This window comes from Solanum dulcamara, chromosome 8, assembly GCF_947179165.1.
Source record: "Solanum dulcamara chromosome 8, daSolDulc1.2, whole genome shotgun sequence".
Lineage (NCBI taxonomy): Eukaryota > Viridiplantae > Streptophyta > Magnoliopsida > Solanales > Solanaceae > Solanum > Solanum dulcamara.
In genome coordinates this window covers 1,464,157-1,491,638 of record NC_077244.1, presented here as the reverse complement: position 1 = coordinate 1,491,638, position 27,482 = coordinate 1,464,157, and the positions used below count along the sequence as shown (strand labels likewise).

The 27,482-nt window shown below is 35.8% G+C and overlaps 1 protein-coding gene, 1 long non-coding RNA gene and 1 pseudogene across 5 annotated transcripts; 2 read left to right on the top strand and 1 right to left on the bottom strand.

The window, feature by feature from the left end:
* The first annotated feature begins 2,048 nt into the window (after window positions 1-2,048).
* On the top strand, window positions 2,049-11,152 carry LOC129898835 (NAC domain-containing protein 21/22-like; annotated as a pseudogene).
* Window positions 11,153-11,936: 784 nt separating this feature from the next.
* LOC129901678 (putative late blight resistance protein homolog R1A-3) lies at window positions 11,937-25,762 on the bottom strand. Of its 4 annotated transcripts, XM_055976931.1 has the most exons (4): window positions 25,643-25,762; window positions 24,710-24,803; window positions 12,347-16,057; window positions 11,937-12,225 (listed from the first exon to the last, which is right to left on the bottom strand). In XM_055976931.1, exons 2-3 carry the CDS (start codon window positions 24,770-24,772, stop codon window positions 12,353-12,355), a joined length of 3,768 nt encoding a protein of 1,255 aa, XP_055832906.1. In that variant the 5' UTR covers window positions 24,773-24,803; window positions 25,643-25,762; the 3' UTR covers window positions 11,937-12,225; window positions 12,347-12,352. The 4 variants fall into 4 exon arrangements, with proteins under 4 accessions (XP_055832906.1, XP_055832904.1, XP_055832907.1 ...); XM_055976929.1 differs by having other exon boundaries at window positions 11,937-16,057; XM_055976932.1 differs by lacking the exon at window positions 25,643-25,762 and adding an exon at window positions 16,334-18,902 and having other exon boundaries at window positions 11,937-16,057; window positions 24,710-24,796.
* On the top strand, window positions 21,018-21,893 carry LOC129901680 (uncharacterized). Its single transcript, XR_008769902.1, has 3 exons — window positions 21,018-21,167; window positions 21,295-21,340; window positions 21,811-21,893. It is a non-coding gene; the product is annotated as an uncharacterized LOC129901680 (long non-coding RNA).
* Window positions 25,763-27,482: the final 1,720 nt, after the last annotated feature.

Below are 27,482 nucleotides of genomic sequence, written 5' to 3'. Positions count from 1 at the left end.
AATCTCATACATGCCCTAGAATTACTAACAGGAAAAGTAAGTCTTGTTTTCTTAGCTAATGGTTCACTACTTTTATTGCTGGAAGCTAGATTTAAGGACCTCAAGGTTTGTTGGGATGGGTGTCCAAGTCTCTTGTTCCATAGGTTGATATCTGGAAATATTGCTCCTACAACTACCACTTTCTGAGTGCATTGTAAAACTTCTTTTTGTTTCATAGCTCTCTTGAATATGTACGGACCATCTTCTTCCTTACCAATCCCCTTCATTTTACCACTGAAGAGGTCCTGAAAACAAAGAAATCAGGGTAAAATGATACAAAGCAGGACAATTTCTTTGTGATCTTGGATACTGACAATAGATTGAAGTGAAAGTCTGGTACATATAGGATATTCTTCACCAATTCTTTGTCAAATATAGACACTTCTCCCACATGACTGATTTCTACTTTATCACCTGTAGGTATGTGTATTTGATTATTCTGTGACTTAGGCAATTCATGGCTCTTTGTTAATAACTATTTGTTTGTTGTGACATGATGAGATGCACTAGAGTCTACTATCCACTCATGAGAAAGAATTCCTGACATTAAACAAGTAGCAATACCTGCCATATTGAGTCTAAGTTCCTAAAAATCTCTATTCAACATATCCAGTATCTGTTTATACTCTTTGTTAGTGAATATTTGTCCTTTGGATGGAATTGGATGATTCTCCATTTGACTAGTTGATGCCATCTGAGAATGATCATATTGTCTATTGATAACATTGTTCACTGAGTGTTCCTGCCATCCATGACTGCTAGCATGTGAGGAGTTGGCAATGTTTCTCAGATTGTTTGTTGTGATCTGTCCCCCTCCACGGCTATCAGAATTGTTCCTCATTCCACCATTTCCAAAACCTGACCTCTTTCTTTGCTTCCAATCAGCTGGATAGCCAATTAGCTTGTAGCAATTCTCTTTGGTATGACCAATGAAGTGGCAGTATTCACATTTCCTTTCTTTATAATACTCCCTTCCTTGGCTCTTGTTCACATTCATTATTACAGAATCTATTTTTTCAACTACATTAGACATGCAAGCTGTGTATTGAATCTCGTCTTCAATAATCATAGCATAAGCTTGATTGATAAATAGTGTAGCTCCCTTCAGCAAAATCTGTCTTTTAGCCTGATCGTATGCTTCATTTAGATCACTCAGAAATTGAATCAATCTCAGTTCTTGTAGATGATCCACATATTCCTTTGATTGAGGACATAAGCAACAAGAACTTGGTATCACTGCATCATAATTATTCCATAATGTCTTCAATTGGGTAAAGTAATGAGACACAGAATTGGTGCCTTGTGTAAGTGTAGTAATCTCTCTATGTAATTGATATATTCTCATGCGATTTACCTTGTCAAATCTTTTTTTCAAATCTGCCCAAACTGAGAATGCATTTGTGACATAAAAAATACCATTGAGAAGCTCTTCACTAACTTTTTTCATCACCCATGAGAGAACAATTGCATTACAAGTCTCCCATTGCTCATGAAGCTCTTCTCTGTACAGTGTCTTAGTGCAAGCACCTATCACGAAACCATACTTTCTTTTTCCCAATAGTGCGATCCTCATTGACCTACTCCAAAGTCCATAGTTTTCGAATCCAACAAGCTTGATTGGAATCAGTACAACACCAGAGGTATCTGAAGGGCCAATGTACAAAGGATCATTTTGATCAATCTTTGTGATTGCCATTTCTGCAGAATTTAGTAACAAACTAAGCTATTATCTAGTAGAGATCTAAACTCTATCAGTCTAATTCTAATTAACCAGCATCGAATGCTCTGATACCATGATAAAATGTGAGCTTTAAGAGCTCAAAAACTCCATTACAAGCTAGAGAAGGAACATAGAAGGAGGCAGAAGAGAAAGACTAAGTAATTTTTATTTATCTGACTCTCTTGAATGAGATGTACATAAGCTTTTATAGCCATGGTGAATTACAAACAAAATATCTTCTAACTAACAACTAGCTTGCCATGTGCAGCCATGTGCACTGTAACTAACCATGTGCACACTTCTTCACTACACTTCACACTTTACTGCACTGCCTTCACGTGCTTGTGTAACTAACTGCACGTGCTTGTGTAACTAGCTTCAAATGATAATACAATGTATATAACATATTTGAATATTTAACATAGCTATAGAGAGCTTTCTTAAACATACCGATGAGTTATTTGCTTTCTCTTCCTCTCTCTCTTCTTGATTTTGTTTTACTCTTTACATGATTGTAATTTTCACTAGTTAGTGAAAAAGTAAATTTTCCTTCCTTCCCCTTGAAGTTCTCAGGACTTGATGTATAAAGAGTACCTACATAAAACTTTACTCACGAAAATAATAGGAAAGGAGTAAAAAAAGAATATACAAGAAACTAAAGATAAGAAGCATATAAAGTCAAAAAAATTGTAACTTGTTCTTTTATAGGAATAAATCTTTGATGAAGACTTAAAGTGCTCACTTTTAACAAATTTAAAAGAATGAAAACATAAGAGATCATTTTCTTAACCACCCCATCATGTTATCATATATGTTGTCAATAGAATCAAAAGAAAAATCTTTCTATTCTATGTTTGAGTCATATTGAAAAATGAAATCCTTGATAGAAGATAGAGAAAACAAGAGACTTACCTTTTCAGGGTCTGAAGTTTAGCAATAAAAGCCCTTATTTGAGAAATAATGGAAAAGAGAGTTGTTTGGTAAATGAAAATAGGTAGATCTGGATTTAAAATACAACTCATTGACTTTAGTATTATTTTTCATCTTAGTCTTCGTTTTGTGTGAATATATAGTCATTGAAAATGAACAAAGGAAGAAAAAACAACAAGTGGTTGCCATTTTATATAAAGTTAAGTGGAGACTTTCATCAAACACGTTATAGACATTGGTAATTTCCACAACAAAATCCAACAACCATTAATATTCACAAAGAATTCAGTTGAGACTTTTATCAAACAGATTATAGACAATACGCAACTGGTTTTCGAACAAATAGGGCTAAAATTTCTGGATATTGGAAAGTTACTAGTAAAGATAGAACAGTGTTTGATCCTCAAATAGCTGTACTCATTAGCATGAGAAAAACTTTGTTTTTTTACAAAAATAGAGCTCCTCATGGGAGTAAAACAGGATGGATTACGCATGAATTTTGTCTCGAAAATACTCATATAGCTCCTAAGGTAATTGTCACGTTCCGGGAGGGTACCCTAGACGTAACCGGCACTCAGAAACTATTTTTGGCTCCCAAGTGAACCACATATCCTGATCAGACATCCGTTCATCCATTCAATCAGCTGAAGACTTAAAATAAAGAGAATATTTGGTGGGCAACTCAAATCGTCAATCTAACTCAAAGAATAAAGGCCATGGACCAACAAATCAAACTTCAATCTTTGTCATTAAAATAGTTTGACAAGAATAATTTTAAGGAAAGAAATACTCAATCGATCCATCACTATCTAGTCTATGAAGCCTCTATCAGTACTATCTAATTAGTGCCAATGACATGCTCATGGCTACCTCAAATCAAAATGAAAAGGCTAAACTCAAAGCAAGAATAACATGAGCGGTGTCCTCTGAATGTAGGGAGGACTCACCAATACGCTGAGTATGAATAGATCCCCAATGAGGCTCCTATTGACGATCTCTTAAACCTGTCTCTGCATCATGAAATGATGCAGGTCCAAATGGACGTCAGTACATGGAATGTACGAGTATATAATATGGCAGAATGAAACATACCTCAAGGAAGAATAGCGTTGGTTCAAATATCTCAAAATCAGAAAGATAAGAGAGACTCAATCAAAGCATCATAAGTCCAAAGTAAGAATACAATTTTTAGACAGAGACCAATCATAAACCATCCAATCCAGTCTAATCATGTATGATACAATTCAATTAAATCATTCAATCCAATTCAATCATATGTCATCCGATCCACTCCAATCATATACCGTTAACTCGAAGTCAATCACATATCCTCTAATCCAATCCTATTACATATCCAACCAAATCATGTACAATCCAATCACAATTCATCTAACCCAATCCAATTATATACCATCAACTCAACAATCAACTCAAAGGACTCAACTCAATAAATATGCAAATTAAACTATGCAATATTTTACAATTCAACTAAATCATCTACAATCACAATCAAGCCAATCATATCCAGCACAATTTATTCAATTGGGAGTTTCTCTAACCGACAACTATCACCATATGAGTGAATGATAGTACAACAATTCGACGTTGTTGCCACGTCTGTCCATACCTTTCCAGGGTATGAACGCTCAACCTCATGGATCCAATCCAACTAAGTCCTATAATGTCAGGACAGTAAAATGGGAAACATCCGACTTTAACGGTTCGATCCCATGGGAAGCATCCGACTTTAACGGTTCCATCCCCTCATATGTTTGGTGACGTAGTTTATTGGTTCGAGTATGGACTATACTCTTACCCAATTCGGTGCTCGATACTCCTCCCAAGACTCAATATGCTCATATCTATCAAGTGAGTAAAATACTCAAAATACTCATTTAGTCTCATTGGACTCTTTTCAAAACTCAACTCAAATCTGGCCTCATTGGACCTTCTTTCAAATCGACTCATCTCAAATCATCAAACCCTTCTCTTTAAAATTTATACAATCTTGACTCAATTCTCAAAAAATGATATTTTTAAAGTAGAAATGCTCAACTCATTTATACTCAAAATACTCGTGTTCAAAAATAATTAAAAGACTTCTCAAACTCAACTCATGCTTAAACTCTTTTTAAATCATAGATGAAAATAATCATTCTTTAGACTCAAAATAGTGTATAAATAATTTATGCAAAAAGGTTCACACATTCTTTATTTAAAGCTCCTTCTCAAAAGATCATTTATTTTCAAAATATTCATAAGGCTCCAATTAACTCAAATTATGTAAATCACATACCACATAATCACATTAGACTCCAATCCACTTCATCACACAACATCCTCATCAGCATAACCTCTTCATTCACATCATTGCCAAATATCATTATTCAAATCATCATCATCATCAAATATTATCATCACATCATTGTCAAATATCATCATCACATCAATCGTCAAACATCTACTCCAAAAATCCTTATTTTAGTCCTATGTTCAATTTATAGAAGCAAAAGGACATTCTTAACTATCAAATTCATTCTTCTCATTTCAATCAATACACATATACACAAAACCATCCCTCTCAACCTCAAGATAATTATGACAAAGAAATCTTATCTTGGGTTCATGTGAATGAAGCATGAATCCATACTTCCAATAAAACTCAACTCAAGAATACCGTCAATACCTATAAATCTATATTCAAAGATCCATTTGTAGTCAATAATATGAAAGATAACTATTTGGTAACTCAAGTCATTAAAATCATCAATCAACCAACTGTATCTAAAAACATTCTATAGTTTAGGAAAACTTTCAAGAAACCTTCCTAGAAGGTTCAACTCTTTCATAGCTCTTATCCAACATATCTATGGGCATATGGAAGAACTCAATCCATATTTTAAGTTAGCCTTACATACCTTGTGAAGACTTTGAGGAGACCTTGATGTTAGGCCTTCAATGGGAGGCTTGAATCCTCGAAACTCTTGAAGGCACCCTTTGTTGGAGATGGATTTGGAGAAGAAGAAGAAGATAGGGAAAATATTAGGGCTTTTAGAGAGAGAGAGAGGGACTGAAAAATGGTCCCAAAAATGTCCAAGGATAGTGTATATAATTTGAGGAAATGCCCAAATTGCCCTTTCTCAAAAATCTGGAAAACAGGCTAAAAATGCTCCTGGCGCGTCGCGCCATTGTGGCGCCAAGACGAATTTAGGCTTTAAAACCTGCATATCTAATAGTAGCGCATCGCGCCAAGGACCAAACTACTGAGGCTGTTTTATGGCGCGATAGTGGCGCATCACGCCCTTACAACGCCAAGCCTAAATTTTTTGGGTTCTGGAAAGTAGGTTTAAAAACCATGCACATCTCCTAGTGGCGCGCCGCGCCAGGGACCAAAATACTGAGCCTTGTTCCTGGCACGATAGTGGCACGTCGCGCCACTGCGGCGCCAAACCCAGATTCCTGCAGTTACAACCCAGGCCTGAAATTCCTGTAGTACCCGTCCATCTTAGGATCGTCATATCTTTTGACTCCAAACTCCAAAAATTTCATTTTTGGTGGCGTTGGAAAGAAGACTCGATGAACTTTAATTTAATAGGTCGTGGGCCACCCAGATTGTCATATTTCAAATGATATGGTCGTTAGAAGTCGACCCTTCTACAAACTCCTTCGACAACTTACCCAAGACGAATCCTTTTGGACTTAGCTTGGTTCTAAGGATCCCTTATGACCCCACATCACCTCTAACACTCTTTAATTACTTAGGAACTCATCCTAACTCATGCACACGCTTTACAATAATTGAGTTTGACCCTACACGAATACAAGAAAGGTCCGAATCTTAGGAAATATTTTTGGGGGGTGTTACAGTAATTAATATTTTTATATCGTCATTAAATTTTAACTTGTGATAAAATGTTAGTTACTATGTTTATATGGTTATCAATATCACTATTAGAAAAATTAGAATTAATTTCTGACAAACATTTCCATCAGAAATAGTTGGGGTGGCAGGTGATCGAGTATCATTCCGATGGAAAGTCTATCAGAGTTTCTGAATTTTTATCTAGTAGAGAATTGATGCTTATCGTATATAAAGAGTTATCTGTAATTACTTTATAAGTGGCATGATGATGGTGTAAAAATATTCTAAATTATTTTATAAGTTGTGGTGGCGGGCGATCTAGTATCATTCTAATAGAAAGTCTGTCAGAATTTTTTATTTAGTATTGAATTGATGCTTATCGTATATAAATAGTGTGATGATGGTATAAAAAAATATTTTTAATTAAGTTATTAGTGCACAAAACGTAAACTTCAATTTTATTTCCTGAATTTAAGTTTTATATATTGACACAATACACAGTTTAAAAAGGTCTTTTAGATATTAAGAATTTGTGGTTTAGTGTGATGCTTCAAAAATTGATTTGAGTTGTGTCTTAATGCAAAATGGCAAGGTTATAACCTATAAGACAATTGAAAGTGCATTAACGTAACTATCATGAACTTGAGTTAGAAAAAACATGAGGAGACTTTTTAGTTACATATAGAAATAGAGTAAAAGTCAAGTGTCTTATGTGGCATGTTGAAAAAGTATTATCTCAAGACAAAGTGACAAATATGTTCTTTATAAGAAACTTCTTAGAAACCTCCTAGTTTTGAAAATAATGGATGGTGTCAAGCAAGATTCTATATAAGTTATATTTTTTTGCCCCAATTTATACCGCATTATTTTTATTTTAGTTCATCTAAAAAATAATCACATTTCCTTATTTAATAACTATTTAATAAAACCTTCGTGTTTATCCTTATTTGATTTCACCTAACACTTACTATGAGGAAAAATCAATATAAAATAAATATTCAAGTGACTTTTATAAGGGTAATTTGTTAAACATAACAAAGTCTTCCTTTATTTCTTAAATTTTGTGCCTGGTCAAATGATACATGACACATAAATTGAGACGGATGGAATATAACATAGATGATTCAGAATTTGAAATTTATAGATTTTGACAACTCATTATCTGTCACACCAAATCCCTAACCTATCTCATATATTTAATGAATTTCTCAACACATATACATAATCTGAGCAAAAACTATTATACTTTGCCGAAGGCGTCCACCAATAAACGATGTATTTTTCTGAGATAATATATATACAATTATAGAAATTTTTACGTAATAATGTAGTTTAACTTGTAATAGCATGTTGGTTTTTCTTCTTCGGTTACCCAATAATGCTTATCTTATAAATCGACTTATAATTATCTTACATGAGCTAATTGTATAATTATATTTTTCACTTTTACTGCATAGAACTTCAAGATGTCTGCATTATAGGTACCTACAATTAGAAGTAAGTTCTAAAGGATTTAACTTATATGTATTGATAACATAATTCTTTTTAATAACATGTATTTAACATGTGTATTTTATTATATGCCTAATCATACTTTTTTATGGATGGCTACTTATATTATAAAAAAATTCCATTGCATTGTCAGTTTATGAAAGTTAAACTGATCAGTAAGGGTGTACATGGATTGGGTTGGTTTAAACTTTTTATAAACAAAATCAAATCATTAGTGTCGGATTATTAAATCTATAAACCAAACCGAACCAATAAAAGTCGTGTTTTTTTATAACAATTTTTCTCGAGTTTTTCGGGTTGGTTCAGTTTTTTTACAAACCAAATTAAACCATTTGTAGCCAAATAGGGTTTTCTAATTACATAAATGTTTTGGGCTTCCGGTGTTCATTTCCTTCTTGGCTTTTTTTGTATATTATTTAGATGGGTTTCTCAAGTCCAAATTTAAATGTAAGAAAGAAAATAAAAATTATGAAAAATTTTTAAAAAATATTTATAAATTACATTTTAATAAATATTTTTATGTATAACGTAATTTAAAAATAATATATCTATAATCGGGTTGGTTTGGGTTCGGTTTGACTTTTTTTAGTTAAAATCAAACCAACCCTATAATGGTCGCATTTTTTTCCAAACACCAAATCAAATCAAACCAAACCACTAGTCGGGTTTTTTCTGGTTTGGTTCGGTTTGTCGGTTTGGTGCGTTTTATCGGTTTTTCCTGTACATCCCTACTGATCAATTCAATAATATTATTACATCTTTAATGTCATCTTTAGGACAGCAACGATGCCCGAAGGATGGAGGTCGAGCGTAATGATTCCTCTATACAAAAACAAGGGGGATATCTAGAGTTGCAACAACTATAGAGGTATCAAGCTTCTAAGACATACTATGAAAGTGTGGGAAAGAGTGGTGGAGATGAGGGTTAGGAGAGGCGTGTCTATTTCAGAGAACTAGTTCGGATTTATGCCAGGACGCTCAACTACTGAAGCCATCCATCTTATGAGGAGATTGGTGAAGCAGTATAGGGAGAGAAATAGGGACTTGCATATGGTATTCATCGATCTAAAAAAGGCTTATGATAAAGTTCTACGAGAAATACTTTGGAGATGTTTGGAGGCTAAAGGTGTACCGATGGCGTACATTAGAGTGATCAAGGATATGTATGAGAGTGCTAAAACCAGGGTAAGAACAGTAGGAGGGGACTCAGAGCATTTCCCAGTTGTGATGGGGTTACATCAAGGATCAGCCCTTAGTCCATTTTTATTTGCCTTGGTGATGGATGGATTGACGCGGCAAATTCAAGGTGAGGTGTCATGGTGTATGCTTTTTGCGGATGACATAGTCATGATCGATGAGACTCGTAGTGGAGTTGACGCTAAGCTGGAGGATTGGAGACACACCCTGGAGTCTAAAGGGTTTAAGTTGAGTAGGACCAAGACAGAGTACTTAGAGTGCAAGTTCAGTGAGACACCTCAGGAGGTTGGCGCGGAAGTTAGAATTGGTGGCCAGGCCATCCAAAAGAAAAGTAGTTTCAAGTACCTTGGGTCTATCATGCAAGGCAGCGGGGAGATTGACGATGATGTCACACATCGTATTGGGGCAGGGTGGATGAAATGGAGGCTTGCTTTCGGGGTGCTCTGTGATAAGAAGGTGCCACCACAACTTAAGGGCAAGTTCTACAAAGTGATTGTTGGACTGGCTATGTTATATGGGGCGGAGTGTTGGCCAATTAAGGTCTCTCATATTCAAAAGATGAAAGTAGCCGAGATGAGAATATTGAGATGGATGTGTGGGCATACCAGGAGCGACAGGATTAGAAATGAGGCTATTCGGGACAAGGTATGAGTGGCTGCGGTGGAAGACAAGATGCGGAAAATGCGACTTAAATGGTTTAGGCATGTGAAGAGGAGAGACACAGATGCCCCAGTGAGGAGGTGTGAGAGGTTGGCCATGGATGATTTCAGAAGAGGTAGGGGTAGGACGAAGAAATATTGGGGAGAGGTGATTAGACAAGACATGGAGCAGTTACAGCTTACCGAGGATATGACCCTAGATAAGAGTGTGTGGAGGACCCACATTAGGGTAGAAGGCTAGTACATAGTCTCGTTATTCTACCCTATTAGTAGGCGCATTAGCGCACTATAATTTCCTTTGTGGGGACTCAGATTAGGATAAAAGGCTAGGTCATTCATCCTTTGCACCATAGTAGTTGTAGTTCTGCTCATTGTTTATTGCCATTTGATTTCTGCATTGTTTTGTTGTTTATAGTTGTGGCGCCATTGTACTTTGACTATCTTATTTATCTTATCTTATCTTATTTATTTATAGTAGTTAATGCCTCTTTCTTTCCGTACCATTCTACCATGACTTTCTCATTTTTTGCTATTCCTTATTTTCATCTTGTTTTCGATATGCTTGTCCTCATTTGACTTTTTATCTTGTTTTCCTCTCTTAAAGCCGAGGGTCTTTCTGACACAGTCGCCCAAGCCTTTCAAGGTAGGGATTAGGTCTGCGTACACTCTACCCTCCCACGACCCCACATTATGAGATTATACTGAATTTTTTTTTGTTATATGTTATGATATTTGAAAAGGAAGATTGGGTATTATGTCGAGTATTTTTCAAAGGTACTAAGGATGAAAACATCAATAGTACTAACAATGAGAGTACTAGTATCACATCTCTCAATATGGACAACCATAAAGCAATCATGCCTAAGTTATTTCCCCATGGTGGCAGTGGAAATCGTCCATCGAACGCGCCTAATTTCTCGAATAACTCTATTCATCAAAGTCAGAACTCGAGCATTAATGTTCAATTGTCACAAGAGATAAACAAAGTTCTAGCAAATGAAATGATTCACTCAAAATGTGGCAAAGAGGATGAGTTTGGGTTCTTGTTTGACATGAATTATTTTGATGAATCAACTTTACAAGATGGAGGGTTCATTTTTGCCTTGATGGGGACATGAAATTTGAGGATGAAAATAGTTTGGTTTTTATTTAAAATTATTAGTCATAGTAATTATTGATTTGTTGGATTATATTGTTTGTAGAAAAGAAATACATTAAATATTATTTGTAGAACATGTGAATATAAATATTAGTATTTGCTTGTGAGTTTAATAAGATAGGAGTTATATATGATTGATTGGATGATATTTTTTTTCTAATTTTATTCAATAAATAATTATTCACAATCAATATGTGAGTCCTTACCCGCACTCCGAGCAGGTGGATATCGACAAACATAATGACTTATCCACCGTAGCTATTTCCTCTAAGACATAATGAGGTTCTTGTTGGGGGATCTATTAATAATTAGCCCGTGTTCATTCAACAAATCAAATAATTTAATTTGGAGAAGTTAAAAAATTAAATTGATAATACACACATATCATCATCATCAAATGCCAGAACTTTTTTTAAATAATGATTTGATGGAATTATTTTTCTTTCTACTTTTATTCTTTTGACTTTGGTGTAAATGGACAATAATCAAAATATTTTCTGATATCTTCCACAATAAAAAGAGCCTATCCTTGTTATTAAAGTTTCACTGGTTTCTTATATTTGGTCACTCTTCTTTTTTTCTCTGAAAGTAAAATTGATTAACAAAATAATTTACACATATAATGTAATATATATTTATACTATCAATATTTCAACTTGTTATAATTCATATAACATACATTTCTGATTTTCATTCAAAACTCGTTTATGAGTATCCAAATTTTTCTATAAAAAAATAGAAAAAATCAAATATTTATTGATCAAATCATTCATTCTATAGTCTGATAAATTTTTTGAAAAACCAATTAATCGGTTGAGAATAAAGTTAAAAGTCATGTTCTATATGTCAATAGCGGCAACAATGAAATTTATATTAGGAGAAAAATTCGTTGACTTAAAAATCGTGAGGGTTCAAATCCCTCCATCCCTAAAAATACTATTTTACATACCTCACTTGTCAAATAACTGTATCCTTCAAAAACTAGACAGAAAGAAATCTCCAACTTTTTAAAAAAAATTATAGTCAATTTTTATACATAATATTCACAAATAGTTCAATTGAGACTTTCTTCAAACACACTTATAGACATTCTTCTCCTTATTTCGTTGGTCAGGCAGCAGTGTTCTGACATCAGAGAGGATGGCTACTGAAAGCAAAATGTATAAGTACAAATGTTGTATAGCAGACCTCAACTACAAATGTATATCTTTAAAGATTTACAACAACTTGAAAAAACTGAGATATAGAATAAATTCATTTGTACTCACATATTTTCACAAGACCTGAAGCTTGTCTTCTCCAGTAGTATCTTCAACATATTGCTTAATCATCATAGCGGAATCTTTAAGTTGACGGTTATATTCAACTTTGATAATTTTTAATGAATAAATATCACCAAAACAAGGTGGAATCTCCTCAAGTTCAGAACAGCCCCACAGTACTAATTTCTCAAGAACGGGAAAGGATTCCTCTCCAACCTCCCACTTGGCAAGAGTCACTGCATGCAAGTTCAAAAATTTGAGATTCTCAAAGGTGTCTTCCTCACCCATGTTCCATTCTCCCCCTTGGATGATTGTATAATGAAGGAGCAACTGTTCAAGGTTAGGGAGTCTCGCTATTGTTGATAGTGAATCGGATGTCAAAGGAAAGTCAAACAACGACAATTCTTTCAAACTTGAAGGGAAGTGAAAATCCCATGGCTGGTTTGTTGCTACAGAGGGCGAATTGTCATTTGTGTTTGAACTTTCAAAAATTACTTTGAGATCTTCTAGTTCAGTTAGGAAATCCAATTTCGGGAACCAATATTGCTCTGTTGAATAATCCCATGATTCCTTGAGATCAAATGCAAGGAATTGAAGATTGGGAAACCTTTCAAAAATATCCTGTGTGTCTTTTGAATAGGAAAGCTTGAGATTCCCTAACTCTCTCAAGCTCTCTAACTTTGTGTCCTCTGCTATCAGTATTGATTCATCTACATCCAAATCAAAAAAAGAACAAGAAGGCGTGGCCAGCACTTGCAACTTTACAAGATTCCAAATTCTCGGTAATAGTACCAAGCTTGATTTTTCATTATACACCGACAGGATTTCTAGATTCCAGAGGTTTGAGAACGACAAAGGCAGAGATTTAACTTCTGTCCCAATACATAAGAACCTCAAATGATTCAACATGCATATTTCATTCAGCAAAGAATCTTTCACCTTCATTAAAAAGGTATCCAGTACCAACACTCTAAGAAGCCTCAAGTGTCTTAGGTGAAATGTATCAGAAAGACGGTCGTACAGCTTGTCTCCATTTATCCTCAAAGAATAGAGGTGTTTACCAGAATGGCTTTTCTTATTTGAATCGAACAGAACCAAATCGTTACGCTCCAATAACTCAAAGTTATAATCAATGGTCACTATACGTGGCATCAAATCTGAAGAAGATGGAGCACTTGAACTTATCCAGTCAAACAGCTTTTCCTTTCTTGCTTTTATCAAACAAAAGTCATGCACAAGATCATGAAGTAAAAGAGTCGGGTCATCACCTATCTCATTGAAAGGAATTACCAAGCTACTGGAAGTTAAGTTATCCAAATAAACATCCATCACTTCTTCCACACTGTTCATCTGTGTCTGTTCCACAAGTCCTTCAGCACGCCATAAATTTTTCAACACAGAGATTATCATTGGAGTGTCCTTCGGATATCTTGCAAGGTAAAGAAAGCATGGCTTGAGGTGATGTGGTAAATGGTCATAGCTTAATTCTATAACCTTCATCACTTCCACTTCACTGTTCAAAATAAAGGAACTCAAATTATTTCGAACTTCAAGCCACACAGTTTTTTTCTTTTCCTTCCTTGCTACAACTCCAGCAATCAGATCAGCCACCAAAGGAAGCCCTTTACAATTTTGGGCTATTTCTTTACCAACATCCAACAAATCATCAGGGCAACTCTCGTTTCCAAATGCCCTTTTCTCTAATAACTCCCAACTTTCTTCTGGTCTTAGCAATCGAAGGTAAAGAGGAGCAGAGTTGCGCTTTCCATGCAAAGCCACTTCCTTTTCTCGAGTTGTCAAAATAATTCTACTTCCTTTCTCAACTACAGGAAAAGGTCTTGTTAATTCATCCCATGTAGTAGTATCCCACACGTCATCTAAGACAATAAGATACCTCTTTCCATATAGTTGTTTCCGTAGCTTATCAGCAACATCAATATTCTCATTCGATTTTGAATCAGAGCCATTAACTTGATTAAAAATTTTATTCAACAAATTCTTCTCGTCATACTCTTGGTCGACTGTGCACCATGCACGAAGGTCGAAATGACTAGAAATTGATTTATCATTGTATACTTTGTACGCCAAAGTAGTTTTACCCGAACCCGGCATACCAGTGATCGGAATCACATCTAGATCTGCAGGTCCACTGGTGAGCTTCCTCATAATCCAATTTGTCTCCTCCTCAAAACCTACAATTATTTTACCAGCCGGTGATGACTCGCTTTCAACTAGCTTCTTGGGGGAGTTTACAACAACGAGACCTCTGTTCTTGGGAATCTTCTCGTGTAAATCGGAGACCTCTTCTTTAATAAGCTTGATCTTCTTTATGGTAATGGGAAGTGAGAAAATAAGATGTAAGAGACCATTATCTCGAACAATTATTGAATCAATTACATCTTTTGCCTCATATGCCACATTTAAAACACGTGCCCAGAGATCTTTATACCATTCTTGCTCAACATTCACAAAAAATGATCTTATGGATTCTAGGCCTTCTTTCACCAATCCAATTTCTTCCTTTATTAAAGCAATTGAATAAACATTGGAATCCAGCAAATCATCTAAGTGTCTCTGTAGCAGATGCATGAAGAGAGGTCCATCGCTCATGGGGAAGCAACATTGAGATGAATCCGGGACTTTCAGATAAACATGTTTTAGATCTTGCTTGAGGAGTTCAATATTTTCCAGCAACTTTAGGGTTGCACAATTTGTTTCATCAGTACTCTCTTTGTTGCTAAATTTCTCTTCTAAGTCACGAAAAAGAGTCGATACCTCCCTGGTAAGTGCTCCAACACGAGCCAAAAGATCAAATAATTTGTCATGATGAATAAAGTCCTTGGGCATATCAGAAAGAATAATTAATAGGAACTCTATCATGACATGAATGTTTCGAGCTCCTGAAGTAGTGGTGGTAATAACATTTATCATGTGCTCCTGTAGATGATTCAGATAATCTCTAAGAATGTCCGGAGAGATTTCCATGAGTTTCTTAATGAAGCGTCCAATTTCTGCTGAAGTTGAAGCTTTCAAATTTGTAAAACAAATGTTCATAACCTCCAACTCAATTGGAATAATCTTCATGAGTAGATGTGCTAGCTTGAAGAGTCGAGACTCTCCATCAATTTGATCATTCCAAAGAAAGAGTCCTACTCTCTCAGCCATGAGTTGAAACTGAGGTAAGACATATTCAACAATCTCGTGCTCAACGCAACCATTCACTATCAACCCATGGAAATCTTTCATGTTGCCACACACATTCTGAAGAATCTCATACTGATTCACCAACGGAAACTTCTGCTCAGCAAGAAACTTGGATAGATGATGGAGATTCAGGAGGAGGAAGTTCAACTGCTCCTCAAGCATGGTGGCACTTGATTTACAATGATGATGTGAGCTGATACAATGACTGATATTAACCCTGAGGCTAGCAAGGACATGATGCATGTCGTATTTACACCCGACGTTGTTGTCAACATCATACAGAATTGATTGAAGCAGATTCTCAACCTCTTGTCCTTTGACAGTCATTATATCTTCAAACTGCTCCAAATCGGAATAAGAAAGCTGGATGTATGTACAAATAAATGCCAGCTCCGATTTCAGCTTTTCAATTTGATCGACCACGTCAACAGCATTTTGATCTTCTTCATTCTTTAACCTCTCCATGAAATCCAGAACGTTGAAAACGTCCTTGCAAAGAGCAGAAAATGATTCCTGCCAAATGAAAAATGTTATATATATATATATACCGTGCAATATTTACTCTATACAGGCAACTAACACATGCGCGTGTATTTTATGTGAATTTGAAGAGCTGAAGGAACTGAAACAACAGCTGCTGGACTAACTCGATAAGAGTTTTATCCGACCGAGTATATCTCCATGGGGCGCATCAGTATTATTCGTAAAGAAGAAAGATGGGTCTCTAAGAATGTGCATCGACTACAAGGAAGCTAAACAAGGTAACAATACGAAATAAGTATCATTTACCTCATATAGAGGACTTGTTTGACCAATTGCAGGGAGCTGTCCACTTTTCAAAGATTGATCTTCGGTCTGGCTATCATCAGCTTAGAATCAGGGAGGAAGATATTTCCAAGACAGCATTCAGAGCTTGATATGGGCACCATGAGTTCCTTGTGATGCCTTTCGGGTTAACCAATGCTCCAACTGCATTCATGGACCTAATGAATAGGGTATTCAGGTCGTTTCTACACAGGTTTGTGTTGTTTTCATTGATGACATCTTGATATACTCTCGTAGCTAGGAAGAACACGAGGAGCATCTGAAAACTGTGTTACAAACATTGCGAGAACATAAGCTTTATGCTAAGTTCTCAAAGTGCGAATTCTGGCTAGACTCAGTAACATTTCTTGGGCATGTGGTATCCAAAGATGGAATCAAGGTGGATTCCAAAAAGACAGAAGTTGTACAGAAATGGCCTAGACCTGCTTCACCTACAGAGATTCGCAGCTTTTTGGGCTTGACAAGTTACTATAGGCGTTTTGTGCAGGATTTCTCTAGAATAGCAGACCAATTGACTAAGCTAACACAGAAAAATGTGAAGTTCCAGTGGACAGATGAATGTGAGCAAAGCTTCCAGAAACTCAAAACATGCTTGACAACAGCACCAATATAAGCCTTACCATCGGGTTCTGGAAGATTCACTGTATATTGTGATGCTTCGAGAGTGGGATTAGGATGTGTTCTTATGCAAAATGGTCGTGTTATTGCCTATGGTTCTAGGCAGCTGAAGAAGCAAGAGAAGAACTATCCTACACATGATTTGGAGATGGCTGCAGTGATTTTTGCTCTTAAAATTTTGAGGCATTATTTATACGGCGAGACACGCGAGATATATACCGACCATAAGAGCTTAAAGTATATTTTTCAGAAGAGAGATCTAAACCTTCGACAGTGTCGATAGATGGAGCTACTCAAAGCCAATGTTGTGGCTGATGCATTAGGCAGAAAATCTATGGGCAGTTTAGCACATATAGCTCCTGAAAAGAGACAGTTGGTAAAGGATATGCAAAAAACTTGAAGGCTCAGGTGTCAGACTCAGCGTGGGATGGGAAATTCAGATATATTACTAGCTTGTGTGCAAGCCAAATATTCATTAGTAGAGCACATTAAGGCTACTCAATATGACGATGGGCAGCTTTGCAAATATCGAGATGAGGTCATAGCTGGTAAAAGTAAGAAGATGACTGTTGATTGTGACAGTATGCTTCGACTAGGAAATCGGTTATGTGTACCAGACATGGGTGGGCTAAGACGAGTTATTCTCGAGGAAGCTCACAACTCCAGATACACTATACACCCTGGTTCCACTAAAATGTATCATGACCTGAAGCAAGTGTATTGATGGGAAGGTATGAAGAAAGATATTGCTAACTTTGTTTTTAGTTGTTTGACTTGTCAAAAGGTTAAACCAGAGAATCAACGACCCACAGATTACTACAGGAAATCCAGATTCCAGAGTAGAAATGGGAAAGAGTTACTATGGAACCCTTAGAGGTTATGACTCTATATGGGTGATTGTAGACCGACTAACAAAATCAGCACATTGCTTACCTGTAAAGACTATATTTAGTGGAGTGAAATATGCCCAGATGTTTATGAATGAAATTGTTCGATTTCACGGGGTTCCAATATCCATCATCTCTGATAGAGGGTAACAATTCACTTGAGATCCTTCCAAGAGGCATTGGGTACTCGAGTAGATCTTAATATTGCTTTTCATCCACAAACAGACGGACAGTCTGAGCGTACTATACAAATCTTGGAGGATATGTTGAGAGCTTGCATTCTTGATTTAGGAGGAAGTTGGGATGCTTATTTGACTTTAGCTGAATTTTCCAATAACACTAGCTTTTAGTCAAGTATTCAGATGGCACCGTATGATGCCTTGTATGGTAGGCGATGTCGTTCTCCTATAGGGTGGTTTGAAGTTGGAGAGGCTAATGTGTTGGGACCAGACTTGGTACAGGAAGCTATGGACAAGGTCCAGTTGATAAGACAGAGATTGCTCACAGCTCAAAGTAGACAAAAGTCTTATGCGGATAAGAGGAGAAGAGATCTAGCGTTCACAGTCGGGGACAAAGTTTTTCTTCGAGTCTCTCCTATGAAAGGGTGATGCATTTTGGCAAAAGAGGTAACTTGATGATAATTTAACATATGAAGAGGAACCTGTGGTTAATATTGATAGACAAGTGAGAAAGTTACGACCAAAAGAGATTGTGTGTGTAAAAGTCTTATGGAGAAATCATACCGTTAAAGAGGCTACTTGGGAGTCAGAGGAAGACATGCGAGCCAAGTGTCCTCACTTGTTTCAGCTTTCAGGTACACACTTATTTAAATTCGGGGACCGAATTTCTTAAGGTGGGGAGAATGTAATGCCCAAAATGATGTTAAGGGCAAATAGATCTTTAGATTTTCTTGGCTTGAGCCCATTGCACGTGCTAAGGGTTCATATTGTTGCTGAACCTTTCAGTTTTTCCCTCTGGCCAAACACGCATAGGAAGAAAAACAAATCCAAGCTGCTGTCTCTGTTTTTCTGCCGAAAGAACAAAGAAGAAAGGAATTTTTTAAAAAAAAAAAGCTTGATTCTTAAACTAAAGAGAGAAGCGAAAGAGAAAGGTAAGTTTCTGAACTTGGTTTATAGATTTAATTTGTATATACTTCTACACAATTGAGGGTTCAGAGTTTATGAAATAAGGGTTAGAAGAAATAGAGAAATTTGTTAAATTTTCATGACGGAATGATTTCATTTAGTGATTGAATTGTAAAGCTTTTGTATTTTGGTTCACACCAAAGAGAAAAAGATAGGTGATATAACCTTATTTATGAGAAATAATCAACAGTGGGGTTGTTTGGACTGTGTAAAGCATTAATTTGATTGAATTTGATAGAAAGGGAGCCTTGGAGTAACTGGTAAAGTTGCTGCCATGTGATCAGGAGGTCACGGGTTCAAGCCTTGGAAACAGTCTCTGGCAGAAATGCAAAGTAAGGTTGCGTACAATAGACCCTTGTGGTCAGGTCCTTCCCCGAACTCCGCACATAGTGGGAGCTTTAGTGCACCGGGCTGCCCTTTTTTTTGAAAGTCAATCATGGAATCTTGAGGCTAGGTATTTAGTATAGCATGAATTATATTAACAAAGGAGTTAACACGAAATTGATATGATTGTGATTATAGATTGACCGAAGGAATATGTACGGATTATTAGAGGGACGAACTTGGTATTTCAACATGAGTACTGTGAGTAGTAATCTTACCACAATTTTCATTTTTATAATTCTCATCATCTATACAAATTTTATAAAGTGAATGTGTTACCAAATATTTTGAGCTTGCATATGGGACAAGTCTTTTACTTAATATGATATTGAAACCTCTATGTGAGATGCTCTCACCTATGATTTGTTTATTGTTAATTGAAATATGATTTGCCATTATGGAAAATCTTTGTTATTTACTTGAAAGTAAGTATCTTGATATATGTTTCTTTTATGCTTTAAGTTTTATATAATGTGATTTGATAAGAACTGTCTTGTAATATTTGAAAATGCTTCTACTAGTTATAAAGAAAAGTATGAGTGGAGTAGACCTTGATGGATCCCATAGCTAACGGCGGATTTGTTAGTGTAATGACCTTGAGAGTTATTTTTTTAAAATTTGTGTGAAATTACCATTTTACCCTTATCATTAGTTCCCCGAGTATTATTTGATTGGTTTGTTTAGTTGAAAGTGTCAAAATCTTAATGGTTTGTAAATTGTGCAAATTCTTGAGTTTTATAGAGTTAAGAGGTGAAAAAGTGATTTTTGGGACCAACCAGAGCTACGGGTATCGGAACTGAATTTTGTCAATTCTAGCAACTCCGAAATGTGGAAATTGATCTAGGAGAGTTTACGAAATTAGTTTTGGAGTTGTAACGAAGATTTGAGGTCTTGAGTTGGGAATTTAAGGAATTTTAGGTCAAGATTTGACTTTGGTCAAATTTTGGAGTTTCGATACTCGGAATGGAATTCCGACGACTCCGTTAGATTCGGGGAATGGTTTTTGGTCTAAAAGAAGTATTGGCTGAATTTTTAGAGGTCCCGAGCCCATTTTGATATTTTGAAGGCCAAAGTTGGTTTAGTTGCGACTTTTTGAGTTTCGGGTCAAGGAGACCTCGAATTCATATTTTTATGATTCCATCAGCTCCGTAATGTCCAAATTAGGCTAGTAGCATTTTCGGCATGACTATCGAGACAATCGATACGAGTTTGGGGTCATTTGGCGCTTTTGACTTTAAAAGTTAGCCTATGGTTGACTTTGGTCAACATTCTTGGAAAACGCACTCGGATGAAAATTCTGATAGCGCGGTTAATTTCGGAATGTCGAGTTTGGTCTAGAACGACCCTTCGTTTGCTTCCCGAAGTTTCCAGTCTAATCCCGAGGCCGATTGTGGAATTTGCCTTAAAATGATACCTTGATGTGAGATTCACTTTTTATTAAAATGATCTCGTATGATAATTTTGAATGCGTCATTGAGTCCGTAATATCAAATTTAGTGGGGTAGCATATCTGGTTTATTTTTATCGAGTTCCGAACGAATTTCGAGGGTCCGTTCGGAGACTTTAAATAATGCAAAACCAGAAAAAAATCTGGTGCAAAAGTGCAGATTTTGCACCAGATTTTTCAGACTTTTCTCTCAACTTTGAACCCTCATTTCTTGAGCATTTCAAGTCCAAATCTAGTGATTCAAGAGTCTATCTTCAAGAAATTTTCGCGAGGAATCCATGGTGAGCTCGGAATCTTGATTAGAAGCTTCGTTTTAGGTAAGATTTAATGTTTTAGATGCTGCTTCGACCATTTTTGGATTGTAAACTTTGGAAGATGATTTCTTGGTCATCTTAGATCCGAATTCAGTGATTCAAAGCTCTAAATTGTGTAGTTTTTCCATAGGAATACAGTGGTGTAATCATAAAGTGATGGAGAAGATTTTTTTTAGGTAAGATTCGCGTTATAGCAGCTGCCCTTTTTATTTTCGGATTAGATTTTTGATGAACTTTGAGATTTGATATCTTGAGCATTTTGGGTCCATTTTCAGTGATTCTTGAGGCTAAATTGCTGAGTTTTTCGTAAGGATCGTTGTGGTGTGATCAGTTTTAGCTGTAGAGGCTTCATTTCTGATAAATCGCTGTTCAAAGTTGCTGTCTTTTGCCATTTTCGTAATGAAATTATGGTGATTTTTAGAAAATTGTATTTTCATGATTTGGAACTCGATTCTTGCTCGATTTTAATGGGATTTTCAGCCACGAATCCTACTCGATGTGTAGAACATAATTTTCAAATAAAATTCCAGATTTGACCCTTTTCAAAAATAAATATTATTTTTGGACAATTTTACCCCCGATTTCGAAACCTATCAATATGGGTGTCATTGGACTCCTTGTGATGTGTATGTTTCATTGTTGATAGTGGATTGTCATTCCGGGCACTGAATTCGAGAGTTGCTTGTCCGGTGGAGGTATTCGTGTGCGGTTTCGGCAATTGAAGTAGGTTTGGCTATCTTTCTTTGAGATTGAGATGGGACAATTAGTCATTCATATGTTATAGACTTTGGGATGGGGTTGTAGTATGAGTTGAGAATGTTATATATATTGTGATGTCCGTGTGGAGGCTTATTTATTAATGTGTTGCCATGACGGGGTTTATTTGTATTACATAGCCCGTGTGAGGGTCTTATTTGTTATCTTATTTGCTTTGAGAGCATGTGAATTATGATTTGCCTAAGAGAGAGGCTTGAGTATATTATTTGACTTGTGATGCCGCCTGAGAGATTGAGTTGGGGGTTTTGAGCATATTTAAGTATTGAAATATTGTTGAGAAAGGGGTGAATATTTAAATGAAAGTGTGTTCTTCCCGTTACTATTTATTGAGGGTAAATATCATGTGTAGGTTAAGTTTTGAGAACTTTGAACCTTATACCACATGTGAGTTGATTATTACTTCCATGCATATGTGATTTGATGCATTCATCCTCATTCATCATATCATGAAACATGGGAAGTTGAGAAATATGGAAATTCTTTTTGAGAAAGAAAATAAAACACCTTTAAACCTTTGTATCTTGAGTCCCTGACCGAGGCAGTTTTCCGGCAGGGTAGTGGATGCATTGTGATCCCAACCTTTGTATCTTGAGTCCCTGACCAAGGCAGTTTTCCAACAGGGTAGTGGATGCATTGTGATCCCAACCTTTGTATCTTGAGTCCCTGACCGAGGCAGTTTTCCGGCAGGATAGTGGATGCATTGTGATCCTAACCTTTGTATCTTGAGTCCCTGACCGAGGCAGTTTTCCGGCAGGGTAGTGGATGCATTGTGATCTCTTGACCACGAGGAGGTGGCAAGGATAATGAGATATTGTGATTGAGGTATATGGTCTGCGAGACCCCCATGGGTCCTGCTTGGTAGCACAGCTCGACAGGTGTATACGACAGGCTGTGCGATAGTCTTGATTCCACCGTACCACCACATCATTGCATCATCATATTGCATTGCATTGCATTGATATCTGTGCTGCTTGAATTATCTGATTAATTGTGATTATGAGTTATTATTATGGGTTTACTTTACTCGCGCCTATATATATATAAACTGGCGGCACCAATGCTGAAGTGGGACTTTTCTATATGCAGGTGGAAGCGTTCCTTAGTTTATTTCATAGGTTTGATTAATTCCTTATACTCAGTCAGCTAAAACATACTGAGTACATGTGAATTGTACTCACCCCTACTTCTGTGTCCCTTTTTGATGCAGATACTAGTCGGGGTACCTCATGTGGCAGTTAATATTCTAGCAGATTGTGTATTCTCAGATTAGTGGTGAGGTCCTAGAATTTGGATCGTCACTAGTCTGTCTTTATTTTTCAGTCTTTTGTATCATTCAGAGACTTATGTTGTATCTTCAGATTCGAACCTTGTATTAGATGCTCTTTATACTTATGACACTAGGTTTTGGGATATTTTCTTCATTGTTTTTCTTTTCACTTAAATCATGACATGATTTTCCCTTTAGGAGTCTCGTATGAGTTTTATTTTTAGGCTTACACATCAGGTTGGGTTTTGGGATATGTGCCATCATGACTTTGATTTTTGGATCGTGACAGTTAGACCTGGTGCACCTTGTATTTACAGATTACCGATATAGCCCTCGCTAGTGGGAAGGTAGAACTAGCATACCGTTACCGATATCCCTCGAGAAGGGATCTTTTGATATAAATATTTGACTCTTTTATGAGGGGCCACACCGATTACATGATTCATTCTCGAAAACCTCCCAAATATAAGATTTGATATGAAAGTGTTTATTGAGTTTTTCTAAATGGTTGAGTTGGTTCTGTTTATATAAGACATGCGTGGTTGATTCTTATTACCGTTTTGAAAGATCATATATTTTCATGATTTTGATCATCATACTAGCATGTTTTCTGATTTGTCCCTCACTAAAACGGTTGTGGTTAAGTGTTATTACTCACTAAGCTAGCATCTCACCCCCAGCTAAATGTTTTTACAGAGAATTCTACAGAGGATTCAGGTGGCATTGGCGAGGGTTCCATCAACTAGAGAGCGCGAATTGAGAGTATCTGGTGAGCCCTGCATTGCTTCGCGTGGCAAGAAGTTATTGGGTCATTTTTGGTTCTTTTTTCTTTTAAAAACTCTTAGAGTCGCTACATTGTCCTTTCTCTAGTAGAGTCATGATTATTTATTCGTATTACAGTCATATGACTAGTGTTAAACTTATTTTTTTGTATTTGGAGATGAATTGCTATTACTGCATAGCGGTTGGTTTATTGATGGATATGGTGCCTTATTTAGTGTTATTGTTAGTTGTGGTTGATTTCTGAGACAGGAAAAATTCAGAGTAGGCCCAAAAACAGAGGAAACTCTACTCGATTTTCTGTAGAATGGTGGTAAGGCTTGCTTTGAAATTCTCCCCCTTAGCGCCGGTCATAATCCTAAATTGGGTCGGGACATTATGACACCACGCCCTTAAAGTCTATACACGATAGATAGAATCATGGAATCATGACAAAGTGAATGGTTCGTTCTGCAAAATCAAAAGCTTTCTTTACGAGTTACAAATGGAATACATACGCTGACAACATTGTAGTTATAGTCAGTCAGATTATGAACATTTGACAAATTATGAACATTATGAACTTAAACTCTTCTATTAAAAGATGCAATTGTCAGATTATGAACAGTTGACAACAATTCTTCAAAAAGAAAATTTGTATAACATTATTGTATCTTGAGGATTAATTGGATAATGATGCAATTTAATAATAGCTTTAATATGTATATATTGTATGACATACCGATGAGTTGTTTGCTTCCTGTAATTTCTCTCTTTCTCTTTCATTATCTTTTCCTTTTTCCATGATTGTAATTTTCCTTTCAAGTTCTCAAGACCTGATGCATAAAAAGTACATAAAACTTTATCAGTATAAAAAGTCATAGCAGGAAACAACGTTGTAGTTATAGTCAGTCACAAAAAGTAATTATTTTCCAAAGAAGAAGTGTCAGTGACACACCAGTCTTCTACCAATTACTCTTTACACCAAAAGTAAAATAACAACAATCAATTCATCTGGATGGTAGTAACATTTATCATTGCTCCTGTAGATGAATCAGATTTTCTCTAAAATTTCTTAGGTATTGAAATTTCTAGATTTAACACGGGGATACTAATGAATCAAAGAAAGTATGTCTTAGAGTTAAGTTCTGAGTGCTGCAAAGCCAATAGCCACACCACTGGAGACAAACTTCAACTGGGACAAGGAATACTTTTGACAATTTTTCAAAGAATTCCCCACAATTAACTTAGAATACAAATAAAACTTACTCGGGGCAACTATCCGGAGGGGTAAAATAGACATTTTGCAAAAAATACCAAAAACTGATTGGGCAGCATGTCCAAATTCCAGAAAATTTGTAACTAGGTGATTCCTTAATCTCTAGAAGTTCAACAACAACAACAATCCAGTGAAATCCCACCAATCTCTAGAAGTTCAAGTACTGAATAAAAAAGCTTAGCATCGACAGTAGCTTGGGGTATGTATTCACATGGTCAGATTGTTTGTTCATTTGTCTACTTTCTGATAAACAAAATCCAACTTAAGGACTTACTACTAAAGATGAGAAACAATTTTTGTCATTTTCTTGAAGAAATTGAAGAAAGAATCATAAAAAGTTTTCAATAGTGATGAGAGTACCAAAAATTAAACACACAATTAGATGAGTTAACTAACCTTTTTACTTGATGAAAATATCTTCTGCTTGCTTTGTTATTGCTCAAAATTCTGGAACTAAACAGAGAGTGTGTACGGAGGAATAATTAAAATACCAAAATGCCTCTTTTGTTGGGAGATGTTTGGTTGGGGTAGTGGAGAAAATAATATTATAAAAAGACCAAATTAAAGTAATGCTTATAAAAAGACCAAAAAAAAGACTCTTTTGTTGATCGGGGGTGGTGGAGAAAATAATCTCAATATTAAAAAATTTCATAGTATTCCCTCATAATTGTATATTAAAAAAATTATAAAGATAATTTAGTGCTACTGCCAGGAAGGTCTAAAATTCAAAAGCATAAATCACTTGTTTTATAACACGTTATCAGAGCCTCCATTACTTTGAGTTATTTAAAAAAGTAACAAAAAGATAAGAATTTTATTTTCTTAAAATGTTGAATATCTCTAAACTTGAATTTGTTGCTCTTGATATATCTGGAAAAGGCTATTCATGATGGGCACTAGATGCCGAAATACACATAGAATCGATGGATCTGACAGACACCATCAAAGATGACAATATGACATCTAATCAAGACCGTGCTAAAGTCATGATATTTCTCCGCCACCATCTTGATGGGGGTTAAAATTATAGTACCTCACATTAAAAGACCCCTTAAACTGTGGAAGAATCTAAAAGAAAGATATGACCATATGAAGTTGGTCATCCTTTCACAGACACGTCATGATTGGCTCAATTTGAGATTAATGGATTTTAAAAATATAACTGAATATATTCCTGCCTTGTTTGGAATTATAAGATAGTTAAATTTATGCGGAGAAGAAATCACTTAGCAAGACAAACTTGAAAAAACATACTCCACATTTTCACCCTCGAATATGCTCCTGCAGCAGCAATATCGCAAAAAGGGTTTTAAACAATATTCTAAATTACTTTCTCACCTATACAACAAACTGTTAATGAAAAATCATGATAGTCGACCCGTTGGTTCTTTGCCACTTTCTGAAGTGAATCAGACAAACTATAACCAACGAGAAAGAAGTCATGGCCCCAATCGTGGTCGAAGAAGAAATTATAAATATGATGCTCGGCTGACACAGAGAAATGATCAGCAATATAAAAAGAAGAGTGAAAAGCGAGAAGCTATACCAAAGAAAAATTCAGAAAGTATATGTCATAGATGTGGAGGTATGAGGCACTGGTCACGGACCTGTCGGTCATCAACTCTGTAATGAAATGGAACACACAGAAATCTCTCAACTCTCTTTGTTTCTCTTACTATCTCTCCTTCTTATTAATTTGCTAAGTTAATTTGTTTTATAACACTGCTCACTTTTTGTATTAATCATTCCATTTCATTTTTGTTTGATACTATTTTTTTATTATTCTGTCCAAATATAATATTAATATTTTTATAATTTCTTGGTTAAAAACTTTTATATCTAGACCCGCATGACTTTAAAACATGTAACTAGGATGTAAGGTCTGCTTACTTATATATCCAACAACTCTTCTATATATTTGTTGGTGTAGGACTTCTTATCCTAAGTTGGGGAAGTTGGGGCGTCACAAGTCTTATGTTCTTAAACATGCCACGTGAAAAGTTAACGATGACGTCGCACATCATATTGGTGCGACGTGGATAAAATGAAAGTTTGCTTTTAGAGTCTTGTGTGATAAAAAATACCACTAAAATTTAATGGTAAATGCTATAGAGTAATGGTTAAACCGACTTTGTTGTATGGGGTCCATAATTAAAATTTAAGGGTAAGTGCTTTAAACTCTTCAACTATACTTCTCAAATATTTATACTTAGTATTCACAAACAGACAATTCAGT